General features: G+C 59.4%; 1 protein-coding gene across 1 annotated transcript; it reads left to right on the top strand.

Moving 5' to 3' along the window:
• Positions 1 to 15,313: 15,313 nt before the first annotated feature.
• Positions 15,314 to 26,505, top strand: GPR132 (G protein-coupled receptor 132). The gene is made up of 3 exons (XM_081292425.1): positions 15,314 to 15,339; positions 19,971 to 20,076; positions 25,369 to 26,505. Exons 2-3 carry the CDS (start codon positions 20,070 to 20,072, stop codon positions 26,493 to 26,495), a joined length of 1,134 nt encoding a protein of 377 aa, XP_081148551.1. The 5' UTR covers positions 15,314 to 15,339; positions 19,971 to 20,069; the 3' UTR covers positions 26,496 to 26,505.
• Positions 26,506 to 27,009: the final 504 nt, after the last annotated feature.

The raw sequence follows: 27,009 nt of genomic DNA, 5'->3' as shown, positions 1-27,009 counted from the left end.
TTGTTGTGCTCCAGGGGCAGGGGGGGTCAGTCTGAGACCTCAGCCGGCCACAGTGGAGTTGTGGTTGGAGTGGAAGCCAGACTGAGGCTCTCTGAAGGTCTTGCCTCTGGAGGCCTTTGTCCACTCCTTGACCCTCAGAGGTCCACAGTGACCCTGGTCCACTTGCCCAGCTGGCAGCCATCCCAGCATCAAGCTCCAAGTTTGGCCCTGGGAAGCCCACAGTCCTGGTTGGTTGAGGTCACAAAGGAATGACTGAGGCTCTGGGAATGAATGAATGAATGAACATGGAGTCCTCCCACCCTGCTGGGGTCCAGCCTTCCAGGCAGAGTCTGTGGTGGCCAGGTGCTGAGGAACCTGAGGCCAGGAGTGACAAGGCTCCTCCATGGAATGACAGAATGGCACCAAGGGCGCTCTCTCCTGAGCTGCCCAGCCCGTTTTATTTGGAGCCCTTCTCACTGGGTTTTCCAGGCGTGGCTCCAACTTGCCATCCTCCTGCCTCAGCCTCCTGAGGATCTGGGATTGTAGGTGTTCACCACTGTGCCTGGCCACCCTGGGGATTCTTGTTCCCCTGGGTATTCCTAGTTCTGCAGCAAGTCCCACTCAGGTCCCCCCAGATTCCCCGAGTGTCTGCCAACAGGACCCTTCCTCTTGGGACCAGTCCATCCTGGGCTTCTTCTGAGTGAGTGCCCCATCCTGAGGCCTGGGCTGGCTTTGTGGATAGGGTCTCCCTGTGGATGGTTGTATGGCTGGCCCTCCTGGCCGCACTCTGTTGTCACAAAGCTGGTGGTCCCTTGGCCTGGAGGATGAGCTTAGGTCACCATCTGGCTTGCCTTACCAGGAGCTGGTCCCTTATACGCCCCCCTGATCACTGTGTGGCAAAACACTGCTTGGTGGGGGCTGACCAGGGGAGAGGATGGGGTGGGGGTGGCTAGCCAAACCGGGGGCAGGGGCCAATATCCCAGGGGCTGGTATCTGAGACCTGCACCATCACGCAGCTCCCCACTGGCGGAGCAGAACCAGCCCAGGAATGCAGGCATGAGCACGAGGTTCACGCAGCCATACCAGCACACACAGGCACACGCCTCTGCACATGGAGGAGCACATGGCACACTCTCAAGACTCCCAGCCCAGGCACCCTCTTGCCCTCAGGAAGATAGGGTGCCATAATGGAGCCCCTAAGGACACTGAGAGGGATGGAGGAGAGGTGGCTCTGCCGTGGGGGTCCTCTCAGCCTCAGTCTCCCTTCTAGCAACCATAACCTCCGTTTACCAGGCACTGTTCCAGACTCCCAAACCATCCTGGGGTAGAAGAGACAGAAATAACACCCTTTGCACAGATGGAGAAACTGAGGCACAGACTGCTTGGAAATGTGTCCCAGATAGCTGGACTTAGACCCAGGACCCTGAGACAGGAGTCTGGCAGCTTTTTTGGGTGGCTCAGGCACAGGGCGAGCCTCTGCTGCCACGCAGAGACTTGGAAGTTTAGGGTTGTGGCTGGCAGGAGAGGAGCTGCGAGGTCTGGGGGCACCAGCCTCCAACTCTGGAACCGTCCCCGCCCTCCCCCGCCCGCCGGGGCCAGTCCTGGGCCGAAGGGGTCGTTGGTGTCGGGAGGGCCCCCACCTGGAAATTCCAGAATTACGCGCCAGCGAGCTGAGGATCGCCCCCTCCCCTCGGCCCCCCAGCCCCACGGCGGTTTGGCACGTGGCGCCGGATTCCGGATTCCAAGAGCAAGGGGGCGTGGCTTCCAGGGCTTAGGCCGCGGGTGGGGACCGCCTTTCCACCATCAGAGCCCCCCCACCCCAGCCCAGTTTCAGAGTTCCGAAGGCAGACGCTTACCTGGAAGGGGTCGAAGGGAGGGACCCGAGGGGGAGGGTTTATCAGGGAGGGAGGCCTGGGGCATCAGGGCCTTTGCCCAAGTCCGGGGATCTTCCCCTCCCCCTGGAGGGCAAGTCCTGCCCTGCCCTTTGCCCTGCTGGCAGACGGAGGAGAGACACGGAGTTCGGTGAAGCCCCCAAGGTCATAGAGGACCTCAGGTCTCTGTGCAAACCCCTACCTGAGTGGGGAGACGCCTGGAGACTAAATAGAAATCCCAGTTGCAGCGCGCTTTTGCATCTGCAAAATGGGAATGAGAGCAGGACCTCTCTCTCAGGGATACTGTGCAGGAAGAGACAAAGGTGAAGGCCGTTTTTGCGGGGGTGGGGGTGGGGTTGCCGACACCCTACGCGCGCCCGTGTGAGGCCACCGGAAATCCGTAGCGGGTCAGCCCTCCAAAGCCAGACCGCGAAGGCGAAGGCTGCGACGCGAGTCTGGGGCCCAGCTCGCCTCCGCGCCTCTGCCCCTGCCTGCCGGGGCTCGCTCGAGGCTGGGGAGCCCCCCCCCCCGCGTCATGGGGCCGCGCCGACGCACCTCCCTGCGCGCCCAGACGCTGCTTCTCCCGCGGCCTCAACAAGCCTCGGCACGCTCCTTCCACCCGGGGGTGCAGGTGGGCGCCGGTGCGCCACCGCTAGGTCCTGGCCAGCCTGGCCTGCGAGGGACGGGGACGCGGGCGGCAAGGGTCTAAATAGGGTGAGAGAAAGGGGCTGGGAATCTCCGGAACCTCAATGGGGGAAGGGGTCTTCGGGACACAGAGGCCACGCCAGCCTCTGCTGACCCAAGGCGGGCTCGCTGCCCGTCCTGAGTGCGCGAGGGCGCATTCCCATCTCCTCGCCCGCGAGAACGGAGAACGAGACGCCGGGTCTTTGTGCATCTGGTGGGGTGCCCAGGACCTGTGAGGAGCTGCAGCTGCCTGGGATCCCCTGGAAGAGCAGATGCGGAAGCACCGGCTGCGCTGGGAAGGAAGCACACCCTGCAGCACTGGATCAGCCTATGGTCTCAGAGCACGACCTCCGCCCCGGACAGCTCTGCGTTTCACCGCTCCGGGGACAGGCACGAAGTATAAGACCGAGGAGGAGCCGGCAGGCTCAGCCCTGCCCAGTGCCAGGCTCTGGGCCCTTCCCCAGGAACCCCACCAAGTCTCCTGGATAGCCCTGGGTGGGCAGTTGCAGGGCAAGCAGAAGCCACCAGGTGGCAGGGCAGGCACTGGGACGCGGGATGTTGAGCAGTTTGTTGGGCAGGTGTTTTCTCACCTGCTCCAACCTTTCCAGGAGCAGCCTGTTGGGAACGCAGGCTCATGATACCCACGTCTCATCTTCAGTCCCCTGAGACAAGAGGGGTACAGGGAGGCAGCTATCTTGGATCATGAGGTGGGAGAAACTTGAGGTCCCTCAGCTCTACTGTATCAAGCTGCGTGGCCTCGAACAGCTTTACCAAGTTCTGTATGCCTCGGTTTCCCTTGTGAACCTGGGGGTGGTGAGCATTTCCAGGCTGCCGACTCTCCTTGTCCCCAGGAAAGACAGGCTTCTGGAGAAGCAGGGCCTGTCTGCACAGAAGAGAAACTGACCACTGCTGCCCCCAGGAGGAGGAGCCGTGTGACCAGGGACCCTGGTCTGATCTGGGGCTGTGCAGGTCAGAACCCAGCCATGGGCATTTGGGGCTGGGTCCTGGGGGTGCATCTCTCACCAGGGTCTTGCCACCCCTGGAGCCTGTTCAGTCTACTGAGCATGCTCACAGCACCCCACCCAGCAGCAGCTCCTGCCAGGTGGCCTGGCTGGTGGAAGTTTGTCCCTCCTGTCTCAGGCACTGGGGCTTGGCAGGCATGTGGGCCAGCAGGTGGTGCAGGAGGGATCTGGGCATGGGCAGGCCCAGAATGCAGGGGCTGCGGGTCTGTCTGTCCTGTATCTGTGGGAACCAGGCTTGAGGAGCAGCAGGTTGTCTGGTGAGCCACAGGCCATGGGCTGCCCTCCTGCCGGTGAGGAGTCCCACCAAGTCCCTTAGAGAGCCCTGGGTGGGCAGGTGCAGGGCAAGCAGAAGCCACCAGGTGGCAGGGCAGGCACTGGGACGGGGGAAGGAGCTGAGCAGTTTGTGGAGCAGGTGTGAGGGAGACTGTGGCAGGGAGTCCTGACAAGTCCCAGAAGTCCAGGACTCCTCTGTAGGATCAGGACAATTGCCCTCACTGTCACTGCCCTCAATGTTTCAGGTTGGAGTCCCTGAAACATTTTCTGGCTGAGGCAACTGAGTTTTTCTGAATCAGGTACCGCAGGTCAGAGCGTGCCAGCCTACACAGAGTCCCCCACCCCAATTACTTCCCAAGGTCTGTGGTAGGTGCTGGCCTGAGGGGGCTGTTTTCAAAATGGACTGCTCCCTTCAACCTCCTGCCCTCTTGGGCCATCTTCATGGAGGCTGGAGCAGGACGGGCCTGGACTCCTCTCCTCGGGTGCAGCCACCTGCCACCCCTAACCCTAGCCCACTATTACCAGGAGGTCTGCTGGAATTGTCCCAGAACCTCTCCCGGAAACCCTCCCTCTTCCTGCTGCTGTTCTGGGACGCAGTTCAGGGCCCCAGTGTGAGAAAATGAGGCTCAGAGCATGGGGGTCTGGGCAGCTGTGGGGATGTGGGAAGTGAGGGGGGAGGACAGGCCTGTGTCCCTAAGAAGCTCCTGCTGATCCCCTGCCAGACCCTGCTTTCCAGAGGAGGGTCAGTGTGAACCCAGGCCTCCCCGGCCCCCGACACCTGAGTGGCCTGAAGACTGTGGTTTAATAAGTGCCATTGTCAGACAGACAACCCTACCCTCATGTAAGCCCAGCTTGGGGGACCTGGCCACTAGGCCTGCAACACAGGAGGTCAGTGCCATGGCTTTTTGTCATAGATTGACTTAGGTGTCCCAACCCAGGTTTACACTGTGGCATAATTCACACTTCCTTTGATGCCCAGGGCTGTCCCCCTGGCCATGTCACTCCCACCTGCCTCCCAGCCTTCCAGGACTCAGCCCTTCTCCACCCTCCCTGCAGGTAGGTCTAGGTGTCTTCCTCTTTCTGAACTTGTGCAGCAGATGCCCAGCTCAGGAGGCCTGGGCCATCCATGCCCTGCACAGTCAGAGACGGGTTTGGCCCTTGCCTGGCTCCTGGGAGGCAGCTCTGAGCCCTTGGAACATCTGAGGCCCCGGGGCATGGCAGATGGACGGCAGATACCTGTGGCAGCCCTGAGGCCTTCTCTGCTGGTCTGTGACTGACTAGGACACAGGGCCTGCCTGGAAGCAGCTCAATCAAATCCCAGTTGGAATCAGCTGTCCAGGAAGATAACGCAAAGGCTTGTAGGGAAAGTGCAGGAATGAGATGACATCTTGGGTGCACAGAAGGGGTGCTCATCATTGCCAGCGAGAAGGCAGACTGGTGCAGCTTAGGCAAAGCTGGCTGTTTCTCACCCGTGACCCCAGAAAGCCCACTGACACAAATCCTTCAGCAACTTTATTGATAGTCACAGAAAACTGGAATTAAATGAGGCACTTAGCCACTGATGAGTAGGTAAAAACCAAGGTCCATGCGTGAAATGATGAGACTACGCAGTAAGGAAAATTGTCGGCTGAATTCAGGCTGTTTCCCACCCGTGCACAGGTCACAAGTGCAATTTTCTCTGTAAAGGAAACCAGATTCCACAGGGCACTAACTGTAGGATCCTATCCATGCAAACTCTGGGAAAGACATCAGACTTGGCAGAGGGAGCAGGGCTGACCACACAGGGGTGAGTTTGGGGCCAGTCCCTGCATCAGGGCTGTTCTTTGGTCAAGCCTGTGGATATCGACATCAGAGGGGAGGTTTCCTGTATGTCCACTTAAAAATCAAGAAATGCAAAGCAGGAAACGCCAGATAAAGATAACGAGAATACCACGACGACTCTATGTCCACATCTTTGAAAATGAAGACGAAATGGACGAATTATTAGAAAAAAATTAATGGCCAAAGGAAATCAAAAGCCTCAACAGCCCTGCAACTATGAGATGGACTTAACTGATAGCTCAAGGCCTTCCTGGGCAGACATCTGGGGGTGTCAGCTTCCAGGCCAGGGGAGGTCAGAACTGCCCCGTGGAGGCAGGTGGTGGCTGCAGTGTGCAAAGCAGCGCAGGAGAGTGGACATGGTGTTACTGGGAGGACCCTCCCACACTGTAGGGTCCCACCCGCCTTGTCCCCGGGGACTCCAGGTGGGGTCTAGGAGTGAGCCTAGAGCCCGGCTTGGCGTTTTGGCACGTGTGTGTGTGTTCTACACACGACTCTGTGAGGATGGGCACCTGTGTGTGCACAGGTGTGTGTGAGGTGAGCAGCCGTGGTCTCATGGTCCAGTCTGGGCAGGAGAGGCAGCCCCAGCGTTCCTCCCCCGGAAGGAAGCCCCAGCTGCCAAGGCAGAGACAGGGGTACGTAGCTGAGGAGCAGGAAGTGGAGGTGGAGGAGTGTCCTCTGCTGCCCTTGAGTGGCAGGTCCTCTCTGGTGGCACATTCCCACACCACAGTCACAGACACACTCTAACATGTGTACGAGCTCACCGCACACATGCGTCCTTGTTCACACGCTTGTGTGCACACACCCTTGCCCTCGGGTCTCCTCAGCCCTGGTACCTCCTGAGTCTGCCAGCAGCAACCACTGACACAGTGGCACACAGCCCTCTGCACACCCCCTGCTGTGGCAGCAGACTGAGGAGGCCCTTTGTCCCCAGAGTCTCCTCTGGGTGACACCACCAGTGACTGGTCACCTGGACAAGTCCTGCTTCCTCCATGTTGCAGGGTCACAGCAGAGAAGCACGCCCAGGCAAGCGTGGAGTAGGAAGTGAGAAGCTTTATTAAAGGACAGTGCAGCAGGCTTCTCCCACATGGAAGAAGGGGACCCAAAGAATCCGTGGAATGAGGAAGTCCTGTCCCTTTTATGTGTCTGAAGTCCCCTGTTCTCCTGCATTCTTCTCCCTTGTCTTGTGCATTTACCTCATCCTGCACAGAGGCTGGGGATGTGGTGGGATGGCCAGGGGGTGAGCAGGTGGCCTGGAAGGGCCAGGTGGAGTGCTGGACAGGAAGGGAGCAGAAGCCCAGGGCTTTGATGAGCAGCTCCCTGTCTGCTCAGGAGTTGCTTAAAACAACTCTTTTGGGAGGGGGAGTATCAAAGGGCTCTGGAGACAGGAGCCTTCCATTCTCCCAGGGGCTGTTTCCCATTTGCTCGGCTCTAATCAGACTCCTGTTTTTCCATCTGACCGATTGGATTCATCCAGCTACACCAACTACCTGTCTTTAAATCTGCCTCCAAGGGCAACCCCCGCCTGCTGTGCCCTTGGCCCACCCCACCCCCTCAGCTTCCCCTCCCAGCTTGGCACCGGCTGCCCCTCTGCCCGGATGCCCTTTCCCTACTTGGGCCTCAGCCCCTCTGTGGAGCTCCCACCTCACTCTAGGACTGCTGGAGCCTGTCCTAGTCCTCCCCGTTAGTGACAGGCGAGGGGTCCCCAGGACAGCAGCCCCCAGGTTGCTCCCGAGCTCCTGGAAGCTGAGGTGGCTGGAGCCCCCATAGCCTGTGGGGGACACCACACCTGGTATGCAGGGAGGAGGGTAGGGAGCGGGGTGTTCCTCCCCGCTGTGGGGCCTGTTCCCAACCCTCCCCTGGCCATGCAGGCTGCCAGGGCTTTGACTGTGGACATTGGAAGCCAGGTGCCTCTTGGTGGTGGTGTGAGACCTGTAGCAGCATCTCTGGCCTCTACCCTAATAGATGCCCGTAGCACCCTCTCCAGTGTGTCTCCAGAGATGCTAACTGTGCCCTTGGAGGGGGACCGGCTCTACCCTGGGCAAGGTCCTCCAGCCTGGGCCGTGCTGGGTGAGGGCATGAGCTGCTCAGGCCTCCTGGGGGGAGAGCTGCCTTCCTGGAGAAAGGAGACAATGTGGGTCAAAGACAGGCTGGGGCTCTGCAGGAGGCCAGGAGTTGCACAAGGCTTGGGACAGGGGTCTGTGCAGAGAGGACAGAGGGGGCCCTCCCCTGTACTGTCCTGCACTTTCTTCATCAGGCCTGACTCACGGTAGGCCCCAGGGAACTGGTGGCTCTACAGTGCCTGTCCCTGCCCCCAGGTCCCAAGGGCTGGTGGCCCTCAGGTTGAAGTTCATCCTGTCTTCTCAAGAGATCCTTAGGACAAAAGCCAACAGTTCCTAAAGCTACAAGGGGTGGCACACAGCAGATGCCTCTTTAAACAGGTCTCTCCCACAACCCTGGGGATAGCCCCAGAGAGATGCGGGCTCTGCCCAGCTCCTCCCTGGGTCTGGAAGCGGTATGGACAGGCGCCTGGGCTGACCCCAACTGACTCACAGCCCCAGGCCATGAGTGCCACAGGGACTGTCCAGAGGGGTGTGCCTTCTCAGGCTCCCTCTGTGGGGAGGAACAGGGACGTCTAGGGAGGTCTAGAGATAGATCATGGGCGGGATGACTGGGGCCAGTACTGGGGCCCAGCAAGTGGCCCATCAGGCCGATGTTCCACTTCTGAGGGAGCCATAGGTTTTCTGGACCCTCCTCCCCAGGACCCTCCACTGAATATATGGGGTGGCAGAGTCCAGAGCCCTGGAGCCTAAGCTAAAACTGTCCTCCCCACCCTCTGCCCCAGAGAGGGTGGGAGAGGAGGCCCTGGGGTGAGGCAAGGCCTGGGGGGCTGGGGTTGGGGGAGGACCCATGCCCTCAGGACACTGAGCTGGCCGGGACAGGCTGACCCCAGCACAAAGCAGAGAGGGCAAAACCAGGTAAAGGGGAACACTGGAGAAGCAGGCTGAAGCTGGGGTAGGCGGGTCCTGCCTGCTGCAGCCTCCATGCTGGCTGGAACAAGCCCCAGCTGCACCTCCGTTCTGCTGCCCCCTGGGCCACGCCCTGGTGTGGTTAATCTAGGGGTGGGCTCCAGACTTGACCTGCCCAACAGGGATTGTCCCTCAATATGGAAATGGAGATGGAGGGTTCCAGGCCCTCCCCCAAAAGGAGGAGGGACATGGTCCACAGATGGGAGGGGCCAGCAGTGGTTCCCACCATGCCCAGTCCCCAGGCTGCCTGGGCTGCTCCTCTCAGAGCCCTAGGGCTGTCATTCTGTCTGTCCCTGTCTTCACATGAGTTCTCCCCCACCCCCCAGCCCCCCAGTCGTGGAGTTGTGTGCTTGAAGGCTGACAGCCCAGCTAGACAGCCAGCACACCCTCCCCCATCCCCCACAGGGGAGGCCTTGTCTCACCCCAGGGCCTCCTCTCCCACCCTCTCTGGGGCAGCCAGCTCTCATCAGAGGCTGGAGCAGAGGTTCTGGGCCATCCGGAGCCTTCTCCGAGGGGCAGGGCTGAGCATTCTTCTCTCCTTTCCTTCCCGACACCCGGACCCTCATGCCAGTGCTGGAACTCACCAAGAGATAAGGCTCGGGGTTCTGAGGGTGTGCAGGCTGCCAGGCCTTCCTTTCCTGAGGAAGAGACCCTGTGGGCAGGCATGGTGCTTGGGGTTTCGGGGGCTACAGGCAGCTTGTCCTGGGCTGTTCTGGTTGGCATCTGGAATGTCCCCCAAAAGCTCATGTGTTAGAAGTGCATCCCCAACACAGCAAGACTCCGAGGTGGGCTCAGCGGTGGGCTCAAAGTGGGCTTGAGGTGGGCTCAGAGGTGGGCTTGAGGTGGGCTCAGAGGTGGGCTTGAGGTGGGCTCGAGGTGGGCTCAGAGGTGGGCTCAGAGGTGGGCTCAGAGGTGGGCTTGAGGTGGGCTCAGAGGTGGGCTCAGAGGTGGGCTCGAGGTGGGCTCAGAGGTGGGCTTGAGGTGGGCTTGAGGTGGGCTCAGAGGTGGGCTTGAGGTGGGCTCAGAGGTGGGCTTGAGGTGGGCTCGAGGTGGGCTTGAGGTGGGCTCAGAGGTGGGCTCGAGGTGGGCTCAGAGGTGGGCTTGAGGTGGGCTCAGAGGTGGGCTTGAGGTGGGCTCAGAGGTGGGCTTGAGGTGGGCTCAGAGGTGGGCTTGAGGTGGGCTCAGAGGTGGGCTCGAGGTGGGCTCAGAGGTGGGCTTGAGGTGGGCTTGAGGTGGGCTTGAGGTGGGCTCAGAGGTGGGCTCGAGGTGGGCTCAGAGGTGGGCTTGAGGTGGGCTCAGTGGTGGGCTCCAAGTGGGCTCGAGGTAGGCTCCAAGTGGGCTTGAGGTAGGCTCCAGGTGGACTCCGGGTGGGCTCAGAGGTGGGCTCGAGGTGGGCTCGTGGGCTAATGATTGATCATGAGGTTTCTGACATCATCAGTGTGTTCTTCCACATCCACTGGGAGCTGAATGGACTTCTGGGAGGGGACTGGCTGGAGGGGTGGGTCATTGGGGCGTGCCCAAGGGGCTCACCTCCCCCACCTCCGTTTGCCTGCTTCTCCCAGCTTTCCCCTGAGCCAAGCAGCTCTCCTCCGCTATGTCCTTCTGCCATGGAGCCAGCTGACCATGGACTGATCTCTCTGAAATTGTAAGCCAAAATAAGTCCTCCGCCTTTGAGTTATTCTTGTCAGGTATTCTGGTCACAGTGATAGAAAGGTGACTAACACAGAAATTGGAACCCAGATGGGGGTCACAGCTGTGTTTATTCCTGTTGCTCTGGTTCCTGAGAACTGGTTTGCAGGAGGAGCTTGGACGCGCAGGCGGGAGAAGCCTTAGAGTGTTGCAAGCAGAGCTTGATGGGTGATTGTGGTGGGAGCTCAGGACCAGATGCTGATCGGAATGTGCGCAGTAAGAACCGTGCTCACCAAGTTTCAGGGGGGAAGAGGACTGTATTGGGAACTGGACTAGAGGCCATTCGGGTTACATTATTGCAAAGAACCTTTCTGCGTTTTGTCCATGCCCTGAGACTTTCTGTCAGGCTGAATTTAAAGCTTACAGACTTTTCGACTTAGAGGAGGAAAGTGCCCGGCAGCGCTCAGGCAGTGGCACAGGCTGAAGGTTTTCTGCCAGGTGACAGAGAGAATCAGGAGCAAAAAGCAGAGCAGAAGGATTTGAAAAATTTGCAGTTTGGCCAGAAATAAAGCAGGTTTAAAGTTGTGGCCAAAGTATGTGTAGTTGCTGAGATCAGCACCCCTAAAGAGAAACCTGCTTCTTGGGGAGTCAGCAGGAGAGATACCACGAGGTCACCTCAGGAAATGCAGGACCACACCCACTGCAGATTCAGGGCTGCAGTCGTGCACACTCCTTGGGCTGCCTAGGAAGTCGTTTCCCAGGGATCCTTCAGCCCGGCTCCCTGGCACTTGGTGGTGAGGTCCACGGGGTGGGGGAGGGGCCTGGTGACTGCTCAAGCTGGTGATGGCTCTGGCCATGTAGTAGGGAATCTGCAGGAAGGAAAATTGCTGTGGTTATGGGTCCTGGAGGCTTCTGCTGGGATCTCAAAGGGAAGCTCGAAGGCCAGGCAGTGCGTAGCAGGACATGGACAACTGCAGGCAGGCCCTCAGACGGCGACCCAGGAAGCCGTGAGAGTGAAGCCCAAGCTGCAGTGGAGAGCCCTGGGAGTCAGGGATGCCAAGAGTACGGGACATCTGCTGAGGAGAGCTGCAGGGAACAACAGAGCCAGCTCGAGAGAGGCCACGCGGGCTGCAGCGGGCCTCGGGGCCCACAGGGCATGGAGCTAGAGGTTTAATGTTTTCCCAGCAGGGTTTCAGTCTTGCTCTGGCCCCAAGGTTCTATGCCCCTTTTTCTCCCTGGCGGAATGGGATGTCTCCTCTGTGTCATAACATATTGCATACAGGTCTCTTGCTTTTGAGTTTTACAGAGGCTCACACTGAGAGCTTGTCTTGAGTGACTCGGCCAGTGACTGGTCACCTAGACAGGTCCTGCTTCCTCCAAGTTGCAGGGTCACAGCAGAGAAGCACGCCCAGGCAAGCGTGGAGTAGGAAGTGAGAAGCTTTATTAAAGGACAGTGCAGCAGGCTTCTCCCATGTGGAAGAAGGGGACCCAAAGAATCCGTGGAATGAGGAAGTCCTGTCCCTTTTATGTGTCTGAAGTCCCCTGTTCTCCTGCATTCTTCTCCCTTGTCTTGTGCATTTACCTCATCCTGCACAGAGGCTGGGGATGTGGTGGGATGGCCAGGGGGTGAGCAGGTGGCCTGGAAGGGCCAGGTGGAGTGCTGGACAGGAAGGGAGCAGAAGCCCAGGGCTTTGATGAGCAGCTCCCTGTCTGCTCAGGAGTTGCTTAAAACAACTCTTTTGGGAGGGGGAGTATCAAAGGGCTCTGGAGACAGGAGCCTTCCATTCTCCCAGGGGCTGTTTCCCATTTGCTCGGCTCTAATCAGACTCCTGTTTTTCCATCTGACCGATTTATCTAGCTACACTAACTACCTGTCTTTAAATCTGGCTTCAAGAGGAGTCCTTGGACTTGGACTTTTGAGCAATTCTGTTAAGGCTACTGGGACTCCTAGAGATGGACTGAATGCATTTTGCATTTTGAGGTAGCTATGAGCTTAGGGGATTGTGGGGGGACGTCAGGGCTTGGATCCGGAATTTCTCCCAAGAGCTGTGGGTTGGAAACATGATCCCTAGTGCAATGAGGTTCAAAGGCGAGCCTTGCAGGCAATGACTGGACCGGACATCTGTAACCACCATTGATTACTGCATGGACTTGGGGGAGGTGGGACCGAGCTGGGGGAGGAGAGGCACCCTCTGGAAGGGTTATCTCCCCCAGCTTTTCCCTCTCCTTCCTGGGTTCACGAGCTGGGAAGCTTTGTGCCAACCTCTTCTGCAGAGCTGAGCTGCACCCTCTGAAACGGTGAGCAGAGATAAACCCTTCCACCTCCAAGTTTTTCTGGTCAGGTATTTTGGTCACGGTGAAGAAAATCTGACTGACACACGGGCCTAACTGGGGCACACTGACACTGGGCCTAACTGAAAGCACATTGGTGACTCATACTCAGCAAGTTTGGGTTGAAGGGACAGGGGCTAGCACCGAGGACTTTCAGAATTGGCAAGTTCTTGTGTTGACACCTCTCAAAAGCCCCTCTCCTTCCCCAGCAGCTCCTCCTTCCGCAAGGCTGTCTTCAAAACTCCCCTGGCTGGAACCCAGGAAACTGTGGCCCCTATAGAAACTCCTGGGAACCCTGCCCCCATTGGGCATCATAAAAGGCGGGAGAGCCAAGCACAGGCCCTCCTCCAAGGGACGGTGGGTGGAGCCAACCACAGAGTCCAAAAGGCCAGGAAGACCCCTCCTGGCCAGAGGTTGCCAGCTCAGCCCACAGGTCAGGCACCACAGAGGGGCCCACTGAGAGGCAGCGTGGCTTCTGGAAACTGGTGGACGTGACTTGCCACAGTGACAAATCTACAGAGACAACCCCATGCTCAACAGCACAGAGGCAGAGTGGGCAGCTTGTCAAGTTTGGACGATGCGAGCGTCTTCAAGAATAATGACCTACAGGCCTGCGTAGCGTACCCTGTAATCCCAGCGGCTCAGGAGGCTGAGGCAGGAGCATTGCAAGTCCAAAGCCAGCCTCTGCTACTTAGTGAGACCCTGTCTCAAAATAAAAAAGGGCTGGGGATGTGGCTCAGGGCCCCCGAGTTCAATCCTCAGTACCAAAAAAAAAAAAAAAAAAGAATAAGAATGGCGACTGACAGAGATGCACAGAGTGTGTTAAGTCCACGGGTCCCACACATCTGCATCCTCGGGGCACCACATATGGCAGCCAAGAAGCCACACTGTGTCCAGCAGAGAAGCAAAGGTCGGTGCACACAGTGGACCACCGTGCAGCCTTGACAAGGAGGGGCTCTGATACCTGCTGCAGCAGGCAAGGACCTCGGGGACACAGTGCTGACTGAAAGAACCATTACAGGAGGGTGGACAGCGGGCAGCGCTGCTCAAGACGAGGTTGGAGCAGCCAGTGCCATGCAGCCGCAGAGCGAGAGGCCTGGCCCTGGCAGGGCAGGGCCAGGAAGGGCAGGGCCGGGCCGGGCAGGGCAGGGTCGGGCAGGGCAGGAGCCGGGTGTGCTGGGCTGTCCTGTGAGTGTGCGAAGGCCACCCAGCCATTCACTTGGAAGTGGTGGAACGGTGACTTCACCACATAGAGGAAAAGTCTGTGAGTCTAGAGAGAAAAATAAATGAAGCCAGGGCTTTGCCACCCCCGGAGGAGACCATGGCGCCCAAGGGGGAAGTGCGTCTCCCCCGCTGGGAGGGGAGCCCTTGCCACATGAAGCAGCGGGGCACAGAGGGTGATGTCACTGGAAATTACCACCTGTCAAGCCCCAGATGGGGCTCTTGTGAGAAGCGGAAGGCAGAGTGCCCCAGACAGGCTGGTGGGGGCAGGAGGCTGTGCCCTCTCGCTGCCCTGGGCACCTGGGCTCCCCAAGGCGCCGGCCCAGGGGCAGGGCAGTCAGTGGCCTGTGGTGAACCCCGGTGGATGTGGTGTGCGTGGCAGACCCCTCGAGGGTCCCAGCTCCTGGTGGGTGCTCCCTGAAGGCTGAGGTGAGTGGTGCCTTGGACACGCACATGATGGCATGTGGGCTTTCGAGGACTCCTAGGGATTCCGCTGCGCCCACACGAGACCACAGAGACTGCTGCTCAGGGTGCACCTGCGAGGGGGCGAGCTGGGGCCTCATGGCCCTGCGCCTGGGTGGGCGGAGGCCCACATAACTGGGGGAACCCCAGGGCCCAGCCTTGAGCACATCCCGGTGTGCGTGTCTGGAGCAGTGCTGGCCGCAGAGCTGTCCTGGAGATGTCCCTGGACACACTCCTTCTCGTGACCTCATGGCTGGAAGAGCCAGGACTGTGCCAGGCTTGGGCAAGGGAGGGGCTGCACCCCAAGCCCGTAGGCAGCCCTCTGTGCAGAGAGGTCGGGGAGGGGTGGGTGACGCTGGCAGGGCTGGTGTCTTCCAGGGAAACTGGGCCCAGGAAGCCCATGCCCATCAGTGAAGGCAGCTTCCCAGGTGGCCCCTGACCCCCAACTCCCGGTCGCCACATGGCCTGTCGGGGAGAAGTCCCCAGCAGAGCCCTGTGCCTGCAGGCCTGCCCTAGGAAGGTGGCAGAGGGAGGGCTGGGCGTCTTTGGCAGGCACCCCTGGGTGTTCCTGGTGAGCAGGAAGCGTCTGCTCCTGTGCTGCAGAGGACCTGGCCTCCCTCTCTCCAGGCCCAGCTGCGGCGGGTGCTGCCTTGTCTCCCTGGGACAACACTGGGAGGTGTGGCACCACCTGGATGGAGCTGCCTGGCTGCGTTGTTCCTTGGCCCCTGGTGTCTGTCCTGGGTCCCGGCTCATCTCCTGAGAGGAGGCATGGCTTGCTGGGGATGCTGTCAAAGCAGACAGGAGGGTCTGGAGCCGTTTCCTGATTCCCCTGTCCCGAGGAAAGTGAGGGGCATGCTGTCATAGCCAGGAGATAACGCCCCAGCCTGTCAGCCAACCCCGACTCAGCTCCGCTTTGTGGTTAAGGGAGTTTCGGAGTGAACATGCTCAGACCCCTCTACTTCCTGAAATGTCAGGGGGCCTGTAGAGAGGGCACACAGAGCCGCGGCAGGATGGGCCTGGGTAAGTCACTGTCCTGGGTGTGCTGGGAGGGTCCTGGGGGGCTGGCCCAGGAGAGGGCCTGAGAGAAGGCTGCCTGTGTGCTGGAACAAAGGTGGGGCTCGCTGAAGGCTCTTAACCTGAGGCCTGTCCCCAAGATAGGACTTAGGGGCACTGTGCCCACCAAGAGCATCTGTCACATTGGTGTCCTCATCTGCCCCCATTCTCTCTAGAGGTCCTTACGTGGCTGCTGGCGCAGATGCCAGGCAGGGTTGGACTTCCTCTCCCCTCTCCTAGCCTGCGTGCTTGCCATCCCCCTGGGGCAGCATGGTTTGTGGACATGGGGCTCCTTCCTCCAGGGTGGCCTAGGCTGAGAGGCACCGCATAAGGAGGGACTGCAGGACAGTAGGGACTCTTCTGGAGTGGACGGTGGTCTGTCCAATCATGGGGCAAGATCCTGTGGCTGGTGGCTCACAGGTCTCTCAGGCTAGGTATCCCAAGCACCTGGCACAGCAGGGGCTCTGTAAATTCTGCTGGGTTCATGGACCCAGGCTGGGCACATCCCCGAGGGGCTGGACTGACCACTGGGGACTGGAGAATGAGGCTGAGCAGTGGTTTCCAGCATCGCCATCCAGGATGGATAATGCCGTGCGTTAGGGCCAGGCCCAGCCAAGGCTGAGAGGTGTTGGATAGCTGGCAGCTGTGTGGGAGGCCCACTCACCAGCAGTCCAACCAAAGAGAATGTGTGTCAGAGACGATGGTCTTACCTTACCGCACTGGGAAGGATGGCAACGCGGCTTCTGCTGGGCAGGAAGTCAGCCCCGGCTCCTCCTGGAGAGCCCGTGACTGATTCTGGTGAGCCTGCAGTTCTGGCCTGAGCACATCCTGATGTGGGGACCGAATCCAGGGTAGGTTCTTAAAGAAGGATGTGGGAGGAGGACGGTGGAGACAGCCGACGAACCCTGCTGTGGCGAGGGGTGTGAGCCAGGAGGGGAACCCACCAAACCAGTCAGCCTCAGAGGCCCAGCAGCCCAGGCTGGGAGTCCCTGAAGCCCCAGCCAGGGTGGGTGGGAAGCATGGGGCAGGGACAGCCAGGACGTCTGAAGAGCTCTGTGATGGACAGACATTCTAAAACCCAGGGGCTGTAGGCAGGTGCCGGGTGGTGCTGGGCGGCCGAGGCTGGCTGCCGCCGGTCCTACTCCTGACCCTGGCGCCTGGCGTTTCCAGGGACTGGGCAAGCTCCTCCCTGGGAGAGTGGGCAGAAAGCCAGTGGCAGCTGCCCCAGGGGTGTGAGCTGAGGGTGGGGACGGGCCCTGGGAAGGTAGCTGGAGGCACGAAAGGAGAAGTCAGGCGGAGGGCACTGGCGGGGCTCAAGGGGAAGGTGTGGTTTGAAGATGGCGGTTTACAGGGGGGGCTGGGACACACGAAGGAGACTAGCAGTGTCTGCGGCCTGGGATGCACGGAGCTCGCTCGGGAGCAGGTGGAAGAGACAGGACTGATCCGTGCCTGCCCGTTCAGGACTGTGACTGCGGTCCCTAGGCCACATCCCAGGGTCCAGCTGAGCTGCTCTGTATCCAGCCTCCACAGTTTCCCCAGGAACATGGGGCCACCATGGGCACATGGCCTGGGACCGCGAGGGTGACTTGAGCCTGTTGGTACTATGGGCCTTGAGGGCATTGCTGACCCATGGATGCTCCTGGGCATGGGGGGCCATCCCCCAGGGGGGGGACCCTGCTGCCATGTCAAGGCCCTTGCCCCAGCTGAGTCAGAGCCCCAGAGATGGGCCCAGATGGCCAGGGCAGGCGAGGCCAGCAGCCACTATGCATGGCCTGGCCTGACTCCTGCCCTGCTGGAAGGCCACATCTGCTTCTAAAAGTGGAGCAGCACGGGACCCCCCCACCTGGCCCTGGTCCTCCTGAGGCACACAAAGCCAAGGGGCAGGAGGGGCCCCGCCCAGGGGCACCCTTCCTGGGAAAAGCCTGTGTCTGGAGGTTGGGGCTGCTTGCCCCTTACCGCTCCTCGTGGGAGACAGCCCTGCTGCTCCAGAGATGGCCACATGGCACCTGAGCCGCCCGACAGGGAGCCCCTGCAGTCCAGCAGGTGAGAGGCTCACCTGAACGGGGAGGAGACTCAGGGGAAGCGGGAAGCGGCTGGGAGCAGCACGGAGGGTGGGCGTGGCAGTGTCCAGGCCTGGACCCTGCCTGGCCTGAGGCCGTGTGCCTGTGGGGCAGGAGCACCCCGACAAAGCCTGGGCGGGGCCCACTCTGAGAAGCCAAGGCTGGGGACTGGTGTGCAGGGCCGGGCTGGAGGCAGTTCTGGGCAGGCGCCCGGAGACCATGGGAGGAGTCCAGCCCGGGGCTGGGGTTCAGTCCCGTGGGCCCACAGCCTCCCTTCAGCTGCCCCAGCACCAGCTGCCCCCTCCTGGTGTCACCCCCTGCCCCCTTGCTGTGGTCCAGGGAAACCCTTGGAGCCCAGAGGTCAGACAGGCCCCAGATCTGGACCACAGTGCCCTGCTGTGCCTGGCTGCGCTGTCCAGGCTGTGCCTCCGTAGGCAGGCAGGGACCCAGAGAAGCCTCTCGGTACCAGAGGTCATTCTGCCGGCTGCTGGACCCGAGGCCAGCCTCGCAGGAGGGAAGCCTCTCTCAGGTTTCCTGTGGGCTCTCAGTCCCGCGGCCTTTGTGAGCCTGGGTGTGGAGCTGCCCTCCCTCCCTCCGCTCCAGGGACCAGTGCTTGGGGTAGCCCTGCAGGGGAGGGCTGCTGTCTGACGCCCACCCGGGGCCTCCACTCTGTCTGATGTGTGTGGCCTCATGAAGCTGCTCTGCTGCTCTGTAAGGACACGCTCCTCTTGTGTCCCTCAAAATCTGAAAGGAGAGAGAGGCTCACAGCATTGGGCCAGAGATGAGGTACAAGAGTGCCACCTGCCACCCAGGGCTGGGCCCGGGAGGAAGCGGGCCACAGGTGGGGTGGCTGTCCTCCTTGGTCCTGGACAGGTGGGCACTCATCCCGTCAGCCCCTCTCTTGGGGGCCCTGGCCCACGTGGCCACCTCACCAGCTGGAAAGCACCTCCTTGACCCTCCTTGGTGGGGAGCACCACTTCCGTGCCCTGGAGTCCCTCTGTTTAGAGAGGGCCAGAAAGCCCTGCATCTCTCACAAGGCTTTGGTACAGCAGCAGATGACCCCAGGTGGCTAGCTGGGGACGCAGAGAGGGCAGAGCCCCACACACAGGGCACTCCCCTTCCACCACAGCATGCAGAGCTCAGTGCAGGAGGACCTGAAGTCCCCCGGTAGTGTCCCGGCAGGTCACTATGAGGGTCCTCGTCCCCTTCACACTGGGAAACAGGCTGCTGGCCGAGACCCAGGAAGGGAGACCGAGGGAGTGGGTAGCCTCCGGGCTGCTGCCACCAGCCACGCTTGGGAAAGGCCTTCCTGGATTCTGTCTGGCTTGGGCCTCTCGCTTGGCCACGTACGTGGAGAGGATGCCTTGACTCTTCACACACTGAGCAACTTCCTGTGGCCTCAGGTGAGCGGCTCAGCTTCCTGTTACCTCCAGCTTCTAGAAACATACTTGAAAAAGGAAGGCAGGGTGCTCAGGAGCTGAGCCAGCCGTGAGCTGGGGTCTGGGTGCAGGCGGCCCTGGCCAGGTGCTGGCGTGGGTGTCCCTGTAGTCCTGGTTGCCTGGTGGCTGCAGCCTGCTTTACTTGGCCTACCTCTGTAAGGCGCTGTGCCTGACCCAGTGCTGTCCCTGGCGGTGGTGGGTTCGAGCCACAGTAGGTGGAGTGGGGCCCCTGAGTTGACCTCTGCGTACCCAGCCTCCGCTCCTCTGTGGAGGACTGAGACACACATGTACCCGAGCCAGAGGGCCCAGGCTGCCCCTGAGGTCCCAGGACTCCAGTGGGCCTCCCTGACTCCCTGGAGTGGGCCTGGCTCTGTTTCCCTCAGACCCTCTGTCTCGTCATCACGGGGCCTCTCTGGGGGCTGTCCTTGTTACTGAGGGATGCAGAGAAGCAGGTCCCCTGGAGCCTGCTGCCCACCTCCCATGCCCTCTGTCTGAGGACACTGTTCTCAGGGGTCCCTGTCAGGGTCCTCATCCCCTTCACACTGGGCAACAGGCGGTGACACAGCTTCTGGGTCACATGCACTTGATGCCGTGGGTCACTCCTGGTGAGGACTACTCCAGACAGAATCTGATAGGTTCGAAGGAAGCACAGGGCTGGGAATGCAGCTCCGTGGCAGAACTTTGGGGTGTGTGGAGCCCTGAGTTTGATGTCCAGCGCTGACAACAGAAAACAAGAAGGCCCAAGGGAAAGACTTAAGATGTTTGGAAACATACTGGCGATGGTTGAGACTCCCCTCAATCCCCACTACATCGCCTTCCTCCTTATTCTCCATGACACTGAGAGTTCAAATTCCTTTTTTTATGATGTACATTGTGATGTTCACTGGCTTTAGTAATTCTATTAGGTTTCCTGTTGTTGATTTTGGGGAATTTTTTTTTATATATATTAAGGACCTGATATTGCATCCCACAGGATGAATTCAAGAGTTGGCACATCATAAATGTTCTCTAATCATTTTCTCAAATGAATTAATTCATGCTTAATTCACATGATTTAATCTGCTTTTCCTAAAGCAATTTCCACCTGCGCTTTCTCTAGGTCCTTTTAAATAGTACACTTCTCAGTAGGACCAACAAGACGCACAAGGTGTACCAGAAGGCTTACATTAGAGCCACCCTGAGATTGGAACCTGCAAACATGCCAGGTGAGTGAGCCTCCTTCAACTTCAACATTCAGGGGGTCCATGAGAGTCTTCCTACGACGTACTCCATCTCATCTCACAGTTCAAAAATTAGCACGCAGAGACAGATTTCTGAACCAAAGTGGACGGAGACCACAGGCCCACAGGAGCTCCACCAGGAAGCTGACAAGTGCCCACTTCACAGTTCTTCGAGAGAGTGCTGGGAACAGCCAGGAGAGGGGTGAGGGACAGAAGCAGCTCTCACGTCCAGGACCCCTGAGCACCAGGCCTGAGTCACCGCCGTCCCACGTGCCCTTGCCCTGTGGGACCCCTGCTGGCCATGGAAGAGCTGACCGTGAGCGGCACCCTCCGCCCCTGCTGCCTCCCCTTCTGGGGCTCTTCTGCCTGCACCAAGGCTCCCCGCCCAGTCACCAGTGGGGGAGGGAGGTGCAGGAGGGACTTGGCCCTCAGTGAAGGCTACAGGAGTGTGGGCCTGAGCAGGTGGTATGGGACCGGGCCTCACCAAGCCCCTGGACAGTGGGGGAGTGCAGGGGAGGAGGGGGACGCACCAGAGCTGCTCTGGAGCACGCAGGGGCCCTGGGCCACCCAGGGCTCACTACTGCCTCACCTGGGTTAACAGGTGTTGATGCTGGGATGGAGGTAGCGGGGGGGGGGGGGCGCGGCTGAGAGGGGCATCTGAGGCCAGGAAGTGGGGGACAACCTCTCTGTGGGCTCATACACCAGGCAGGGTGCTCACATGAGGGGAGGGAGCTGTGGGCCCCGCAGCCCCGGCACCCTGCTCACTGCCGTCCGCTCACAGGCTTGTGCAGAGGATCGCTGGGGGCCCTGAGGCAGCTCAGCACTCCCGAGTCTCAACTTGCCTCAACTTGTCCGTCTAGACTGGGGACAATGACACATGCCAGAGTGGGAGGAACAGTGGGTGGGTTGCCTCACACCTCACACCCAACAGGACAGCCACTACCAGAAGACAGAAAATAAGAGGGCTAGAGCGGAGCTCAGTGCAGAGTTTGCCTAGCAGGGTGAGGCCCTGGGCTGCTTCCCCAGCACCTCTGGGGAAAACAGCGTGTTGAGAGGGACATGGGAGATGAGACCCTGTCCTGTTGAGGGCAGAGTAGGGCAGCACCGAGGAGGCAGCACGGGCCCAAGACACAAGCACCCAGCATCCAGGCTGGCTGGGCTCCGTCCACTCCGCGGACGAGAACACAAGAGGACACTGGGCAGGACCTGAGCTGGCCGGATGTCCAGGAGCACTGCTGAGGCTGGACTCACAGGAGACCCAGAGGCCAGTGAGGGTGTGGCCAGGCAGTGGCTGTGCCTGGCTGTGAGGAGCTTCACGGGCCTGTGGCCTTCAGACCCCTGCCTCCATCCTCTTGACCTCAGAGGCCATGTGCTGCTCTGGAGTCACAGCGAGCCCCAGCAATGGCCCAGACCAAGGGCCCAGTCTCCAGCACAGTGAGAGGCACATCCTGAGTCTGGTTTATGCTGCAAACTGACCTCCTGTGGTCCATTCTCCAGTTGATCAGGATGGTAGGTGATCCTAGGACTCGACTGGGGGCTCAAATGGGGCACCTGCAGAGAAGACCTCCATGGGCCCCCCACTGTGAGGAGCCAGGGCTGGAGAGATCAGAGGACCCTCCTGCAGGCTGCTGTTGTGGGACTGGGGCAGCAAGCCCCCCCAGGACCACACCTTCCCCCCAGGAGCGTCCTCCAGCAATGCCAGGCATCCTGAGCAGGAGCCGCGCGGAGCCTCTAGTAGTGAAAGGCACAGTTCTAAATTCCAGTGAGTTTAAACACAGAGGTTGGATGGATATAAAAAGATGACTAGGCTAGCCCTACGGGTGTGGGCCACCAGGAAGCACTGCAGAAGGACAGAAAGCTCAGGGTGAGCGTGTGCAGAGCCCAGGATAAGGAGGCCGCACAACAGCCAGGGGCCACTCCCCAGCAGCCACAGAGGCCAGGACCAGGGCAGCCTCTGCAGATCAGAGAACATTCCGTCTTTGTTTTGGGGACTGGCTTACTTCACTTAGCACGATAGTCTCCAGATCCATCCATTTACCGGCAAAAGTCTTGTGTCAAAATATGCTCTGGTGTCACCCATGTCCAAGCAGGACAAGAACCACCACCAAAGCCAGGCTCAGGGGCGAGGCCTCCAGCCGGGAGCTGAGGTAGGTCCACGGGAAGCCGTCCAGAGAGCTGCGTGTAGAAGGCACGTCTGACAACCAAGACGGGGGTTGCCCCCAAAGGCTCCGGTGAGCAGCCCTTCTGGGGCGGCATGTGGCCCAGTGGTAGCGCGAGCCCCAGATGCCCTCCTGGCACAGACCAGCCGCAGAGACAGAGAAGAACATTACTAAGGCTATCCTCCAGCGCCCGGACACTGCTGAGATCCTTGCCCCCCAGCTGAGGGCAGGAGGGTGTGGGCCTGGGGGAGGCCACTAGGTCCCCAGGAGTCAGTGAGTGCCCTCCCAGCAGGCCCCGGGAGCCGCCTCACCCCTGCAGCACAGTGAAGACCGTGGAGGTGGGAAGCAGGCTCACCAGCCCCAGAGCAGGCTGCTGGCCTTGTGGGGCGCCCAGCCTCCAGCAGGGTGAGAGGCACACCCGATGTCCGTAAGCTGCCCGGGCTGTGCCAGCTGGTTACAGCAGCACCTGGACAACAGCAAGGGGGCGCATCTCAGGGCAAAGCCTGAGGGGAAGGAGGCCTGGCTGGGTTCGGGCGGTCACGGGCCAGCAGCCCACCCCAGGGTGACCCCGGACAGCACTCTGAGCTCGCTGGACGCGTGCCCAGGATGGTTGCCATAGTGGGATGTTATTATGCAGACTTTTTAAAAACCACCTTTTTAAAACCATACAAGTGAAATGAAGGGACATGAGTCAAACACAGGCCAGGCCAGGGGTCCCAGAGGTGAAGACTGGATCCACTCAGGGGTGACTGCACCCTTGGAGACCTCAAGGTAATCGCTGAACCATCCAGAGAATCAGTAAGTTCCAAAGCGAGGAGAGGGGAGTAGAGCAATGTGGAGTCAGCTCACTGGCTCCAGAAGATGAGGCCCGGCTGCCCTGGGGGGCCTTGACTGCACAGTTCACCTCTCACACCAGAGGGCCCTGGGCTGGCCCCGCCTCCCCTCCCTGGGCCCTCTTCTCTATGGGTGTCTTCATCTTCTCTCCTCTGTGCTCGCCTGTGTCCAACCCCCCCCCTTAATATTTATCTATTTTTAGTTGTACTGGGACACAATACCTTTTATTGATTTATTTCTGTGGTGCTAAGGATCGAACCTGGGCCTCACATGTGCAAGGCCAGCGCTGTACCGCTGAGCCACAGCCCCAGCCCCAAATTTCCCCTTTTTGTAAGGACACCTCAGGGCCCATTCTCACATGCTCATCTCAGTCAAGATGCTGTTTCCAAATAAGGTCACCTTCTGAGGCCCCAGAGGCTAGGGCCCCACAGTGTCTTTTTTAGTGAGGACAGAATTCAGCCCATAGCAGAAAGCAAAAGGGGAGTAAAAGTAAATGGAAAACTGCAAAGGAGGGCAAAACAAGGTGGAGGAGTAAATCTAATACGGGAAGCTAGGAGTGGTGGCACCCACCTATGGGTCCTGGTGTCACCCATGTCCAAGCAGGACAAGAACCCGGGAGGTGGAAGCAGGAGAACCACTCAAGTCCAGGAGCTGGAGACCAGCCTGACCTAGCAAGACCCTGTCTCAGAAAGAAAGTACATAGAGAGTATTATAAATGCAAAGGGCTGACCTCGAGAGTTCAGAGGCAAAGAATATTCGTTGTTTTAATCCAGCCATAGTATTTTGTGAGCATCACATCTAGAATTCAAGGGTCCTGTGCTGGGGTATGGCTTAGTGACATGTGCTTAGCAGGGTTGGGGCCCAGCTCAGTCTCTGGTGCTGCAACACGAACAGAAAGAAGCAGAACTCAGGGGCCTCCGAAGGCCAGGCTGGACAAGAAGCCACAGCAAGCAGGGCTGTCCCCAGGAGCATCTGGAGCCCTGGGACTTCCCAAGGCCCATGTGGCAAGTGGCTATGAATGCAACACATGTGGTCTTGGGGTTCTGGCTTCCCGAGTCTGGAGTGGGTCCCACCAGCTGAGGCCGAGTGCTCTGAGGGCCCGGCCACCTGGGTCCAGCCCCAGGGCACCGGCAGCCCTGGCAAGGGTCAGGAAGGAGCCCCCATGTGCACAGGGTGCTTTCTGGGTACTTCTTCCACCTAGTGGGTGGCCCGGGGCCCAGGTGTCTGACCTGTGACCAGGGCTCCCTGTGGGAGGCTTGCTGGTCCTATCAGATGCCCTGCTGGCTCCTGGTGCTCACCCCTGACCTGTTGTTTGGGAGGGGTTTGAACTGAAGCTCTGTCCAGGGTGAATGAGCCCTGCTTCTGTAGGAGAAACTTAGACTGGCATTCAAAGTAGATGCCAAGGCAACATAAAATTACAAGGAGGAGGCCACAGGGAGAGCCCCTGTCCTTGGCTTCTCCAGGTTTTAGAGGCTATGTTCCTTGTCCTGAGGCCCTTCCTCTGTCTTCAGAGCCACAATGGCTGTTTTCTTTCTCCCTCTCCCACATCTAAACTCCCTGTGATGCACTGGGCCAGATGATCCTAATTAATCCTGATTCTATCAGCAACCCATTCCCCCACTGCCATAACTAGCACATTCACAAGTAGGGATTAGGATACAGACATGTTTGTAGGAGGTCATTATTCTGCCTACCACACAGATAAAGAGCATCATGACATAATGCCCAATGGATCAACTCACCAGAAACAGAACGAGTTTTAATTTCTAGGCACTAATTAACAAAAGCATCAAATATAGGAAGCAAATCTTGAAAGACCTAAAAGGAGAAGTGGATGAATCTATCATCATGACAGGGACGGTTAGTTATCTTTCTTGGTAACTGAGAGTCAAAAAGGCAAAGAAAAGATAAAACTATGAGTAAGGATGAGACAGTGCCCAAGTCAGGGCAGGGGCTGGGGCCAGAGCAAGATCGAGGATGGAGGAGAGAAGCAGTGAGCACCTAACTCCAGACACTGTTGATGGGGTACTCAGAAGGGCTCTTGCTCAGCTGTCAGAAAACAGACACAAACATCCTCTTCAAACATGCAGTTTAAAAACTGACTTGGATGAGTTGCAAAGAGTGCATCTTGCACAGCCTGTGTTCTTGTCCGTGAGGTCAATGGGTTGGACATCCAGGATCTAAGGATCTCTTTCAATAATCCCTCTGGAAATTGTCTAAGCATCTGGTGGGCCTTTCACTTTCTCTTGGCTCTGCAAATCTCACTCTTGTTTCTGCCCCACAGGAAATGCCACCCCAGTGACCACCCCGCTCTCTCAGGCAGACCCGGGACTGTCTGCTGGGCTCTGCAACGCGTCTTTCGAGGAGAGCAGAGTGGTCCTGGTGGTGGTGTACAGCACGGTGTGTGTGCTGGGCCTGCCGGCCAACTGCCTGACCGCGTGGCTGACGCTACTGCAGGCTCTGCAGGGCAACGTGCTGGCCGTCTACCTCTTCTGCCTGGCGCTCTGTGAGCTGCTCTACCTGAGCACACTGCCGCTCTGGGTCATCTACATCCAGAACGAGCACCGCTGGACCCTGGGCCCCCGGGCCTGCAAGGTGACCGCCTACATCTTCTTCTGCAACATCTACATCAGCATCCTCTTACTGTGCTGCATCTCCTGCGACCGCTTCCTGGCAGTGGTGTATGCACTGGAGAGCCGCGGCCGGCGCCTCCAGAAGACTGCCGTCTTCATTTCGGTGTGTGTCTTTGTCCTCGTGGGGCTTGTTTACTACCCGGTGTTTGACATGGAAGAAGAGGAGAGCTGCTTCGAGCCCATGCGGATGAACGAAAAGATCGCGGGCTACCACTATGCGCGGTTTGCAGTGGGGTTCGCCATCCCTCTCTGCACCATAGCGTTCACTAACCACCGGATCTTCAGGAGCATCAAGCTGAGCAGGGGCCTGACCGCTGCCCAAAAGGCCAAGGTGAAGCACTCGGCCATAGCAGTGGTGGTCATCTTCCTGGTCTGCTTCGCCCCCTACCATGTGGTTCTTCTCATCAAAGCGGCCACCTTCTCCTACTACAGAGGAGACAAGGTTGCGGTGTGTGCCTTTGAAGCCAGCCTGTACACGGTGTCCATGGTGTTCCTCTGCCTGTCCACGGTCAACAGTGTGGCTGACCCCATCATCTATGTGCTGGCCACAGACCATTCTCGGCAAGAAGTGTCCAGAATCCAGAAGGGGTGGAAGAAGTGGTCTGCAAAGACAGAAGTCACCAAGCTCACGCATTCCAAGGACTCAGAGGAGATGCACTTCCCCATGGCGCTTGCAGACGACTGTGCGCTCCCCCCGCCTGTGAACCCTCCCGGGCTGCAGCCAGCTAGGTGGGGCTCAGCGCACACCCCAGAGAGGCTGGTCGAGGAGACCTGCTGAGACCATTGTACTGCAGGGGAGGACCACAGGTGTGGGAAGCTAGGGCCAGAAACGTGGTCACACTGCCCATCAGCCACAGTGTCCATGTGCTGGAGCCACCCGTTCGGTGAGCCTCTGCCCCCTAGGGTCTCCTGACTGGAAGGTGGCAGTGTGTAAGTGGGTGATGCTCCCAGGCTGTCAGGAGCCAGAGAGCCAGAGAGCATGGGAATGGGCAGCGGGAGATGCCAGCTTGTTCTGCGGGTTCCCTCAGCCATTAGCCAACGCAGGGCTGCAGCAGAGCTCTGGACGACAGCTTCATGAGTGTGCTTTGCCGCAGGCATTGCTGGGTGACTGCTGCAGTGTGTCAGGGGGCTTTCCGTGCTTCTGATTCACAGGTCGATACAAGCCACAACGAGGGGCACCCTGCACCGTCACAGTGCCTGGACACTGGCACAGCCCAGCAGCAGCAAGAGGCAGGAGCCCAGCCCTGAGGACACTTGTCTGGGCTTGGTTCTGAGCTGAGCAGACACATGCC

Source organism: Spermophilus citellus, assembly GCF_964194105.1.
Source record: "Spermophilus citellus genome assembly, chromosome: 4".
In the NCBI taxonomy this organism is placed as follows: Eukaryota; Metazoa; Chordata; class Mammalia; order Rodentia; family Sciuridae; genus Spermophilus; species Spermophilus citellus.
The sequence above is the reverse complement of the archived record's forward strand: the minus strand, read 5'-3'. Positions and strand labels throughout refer to the sequence as shown.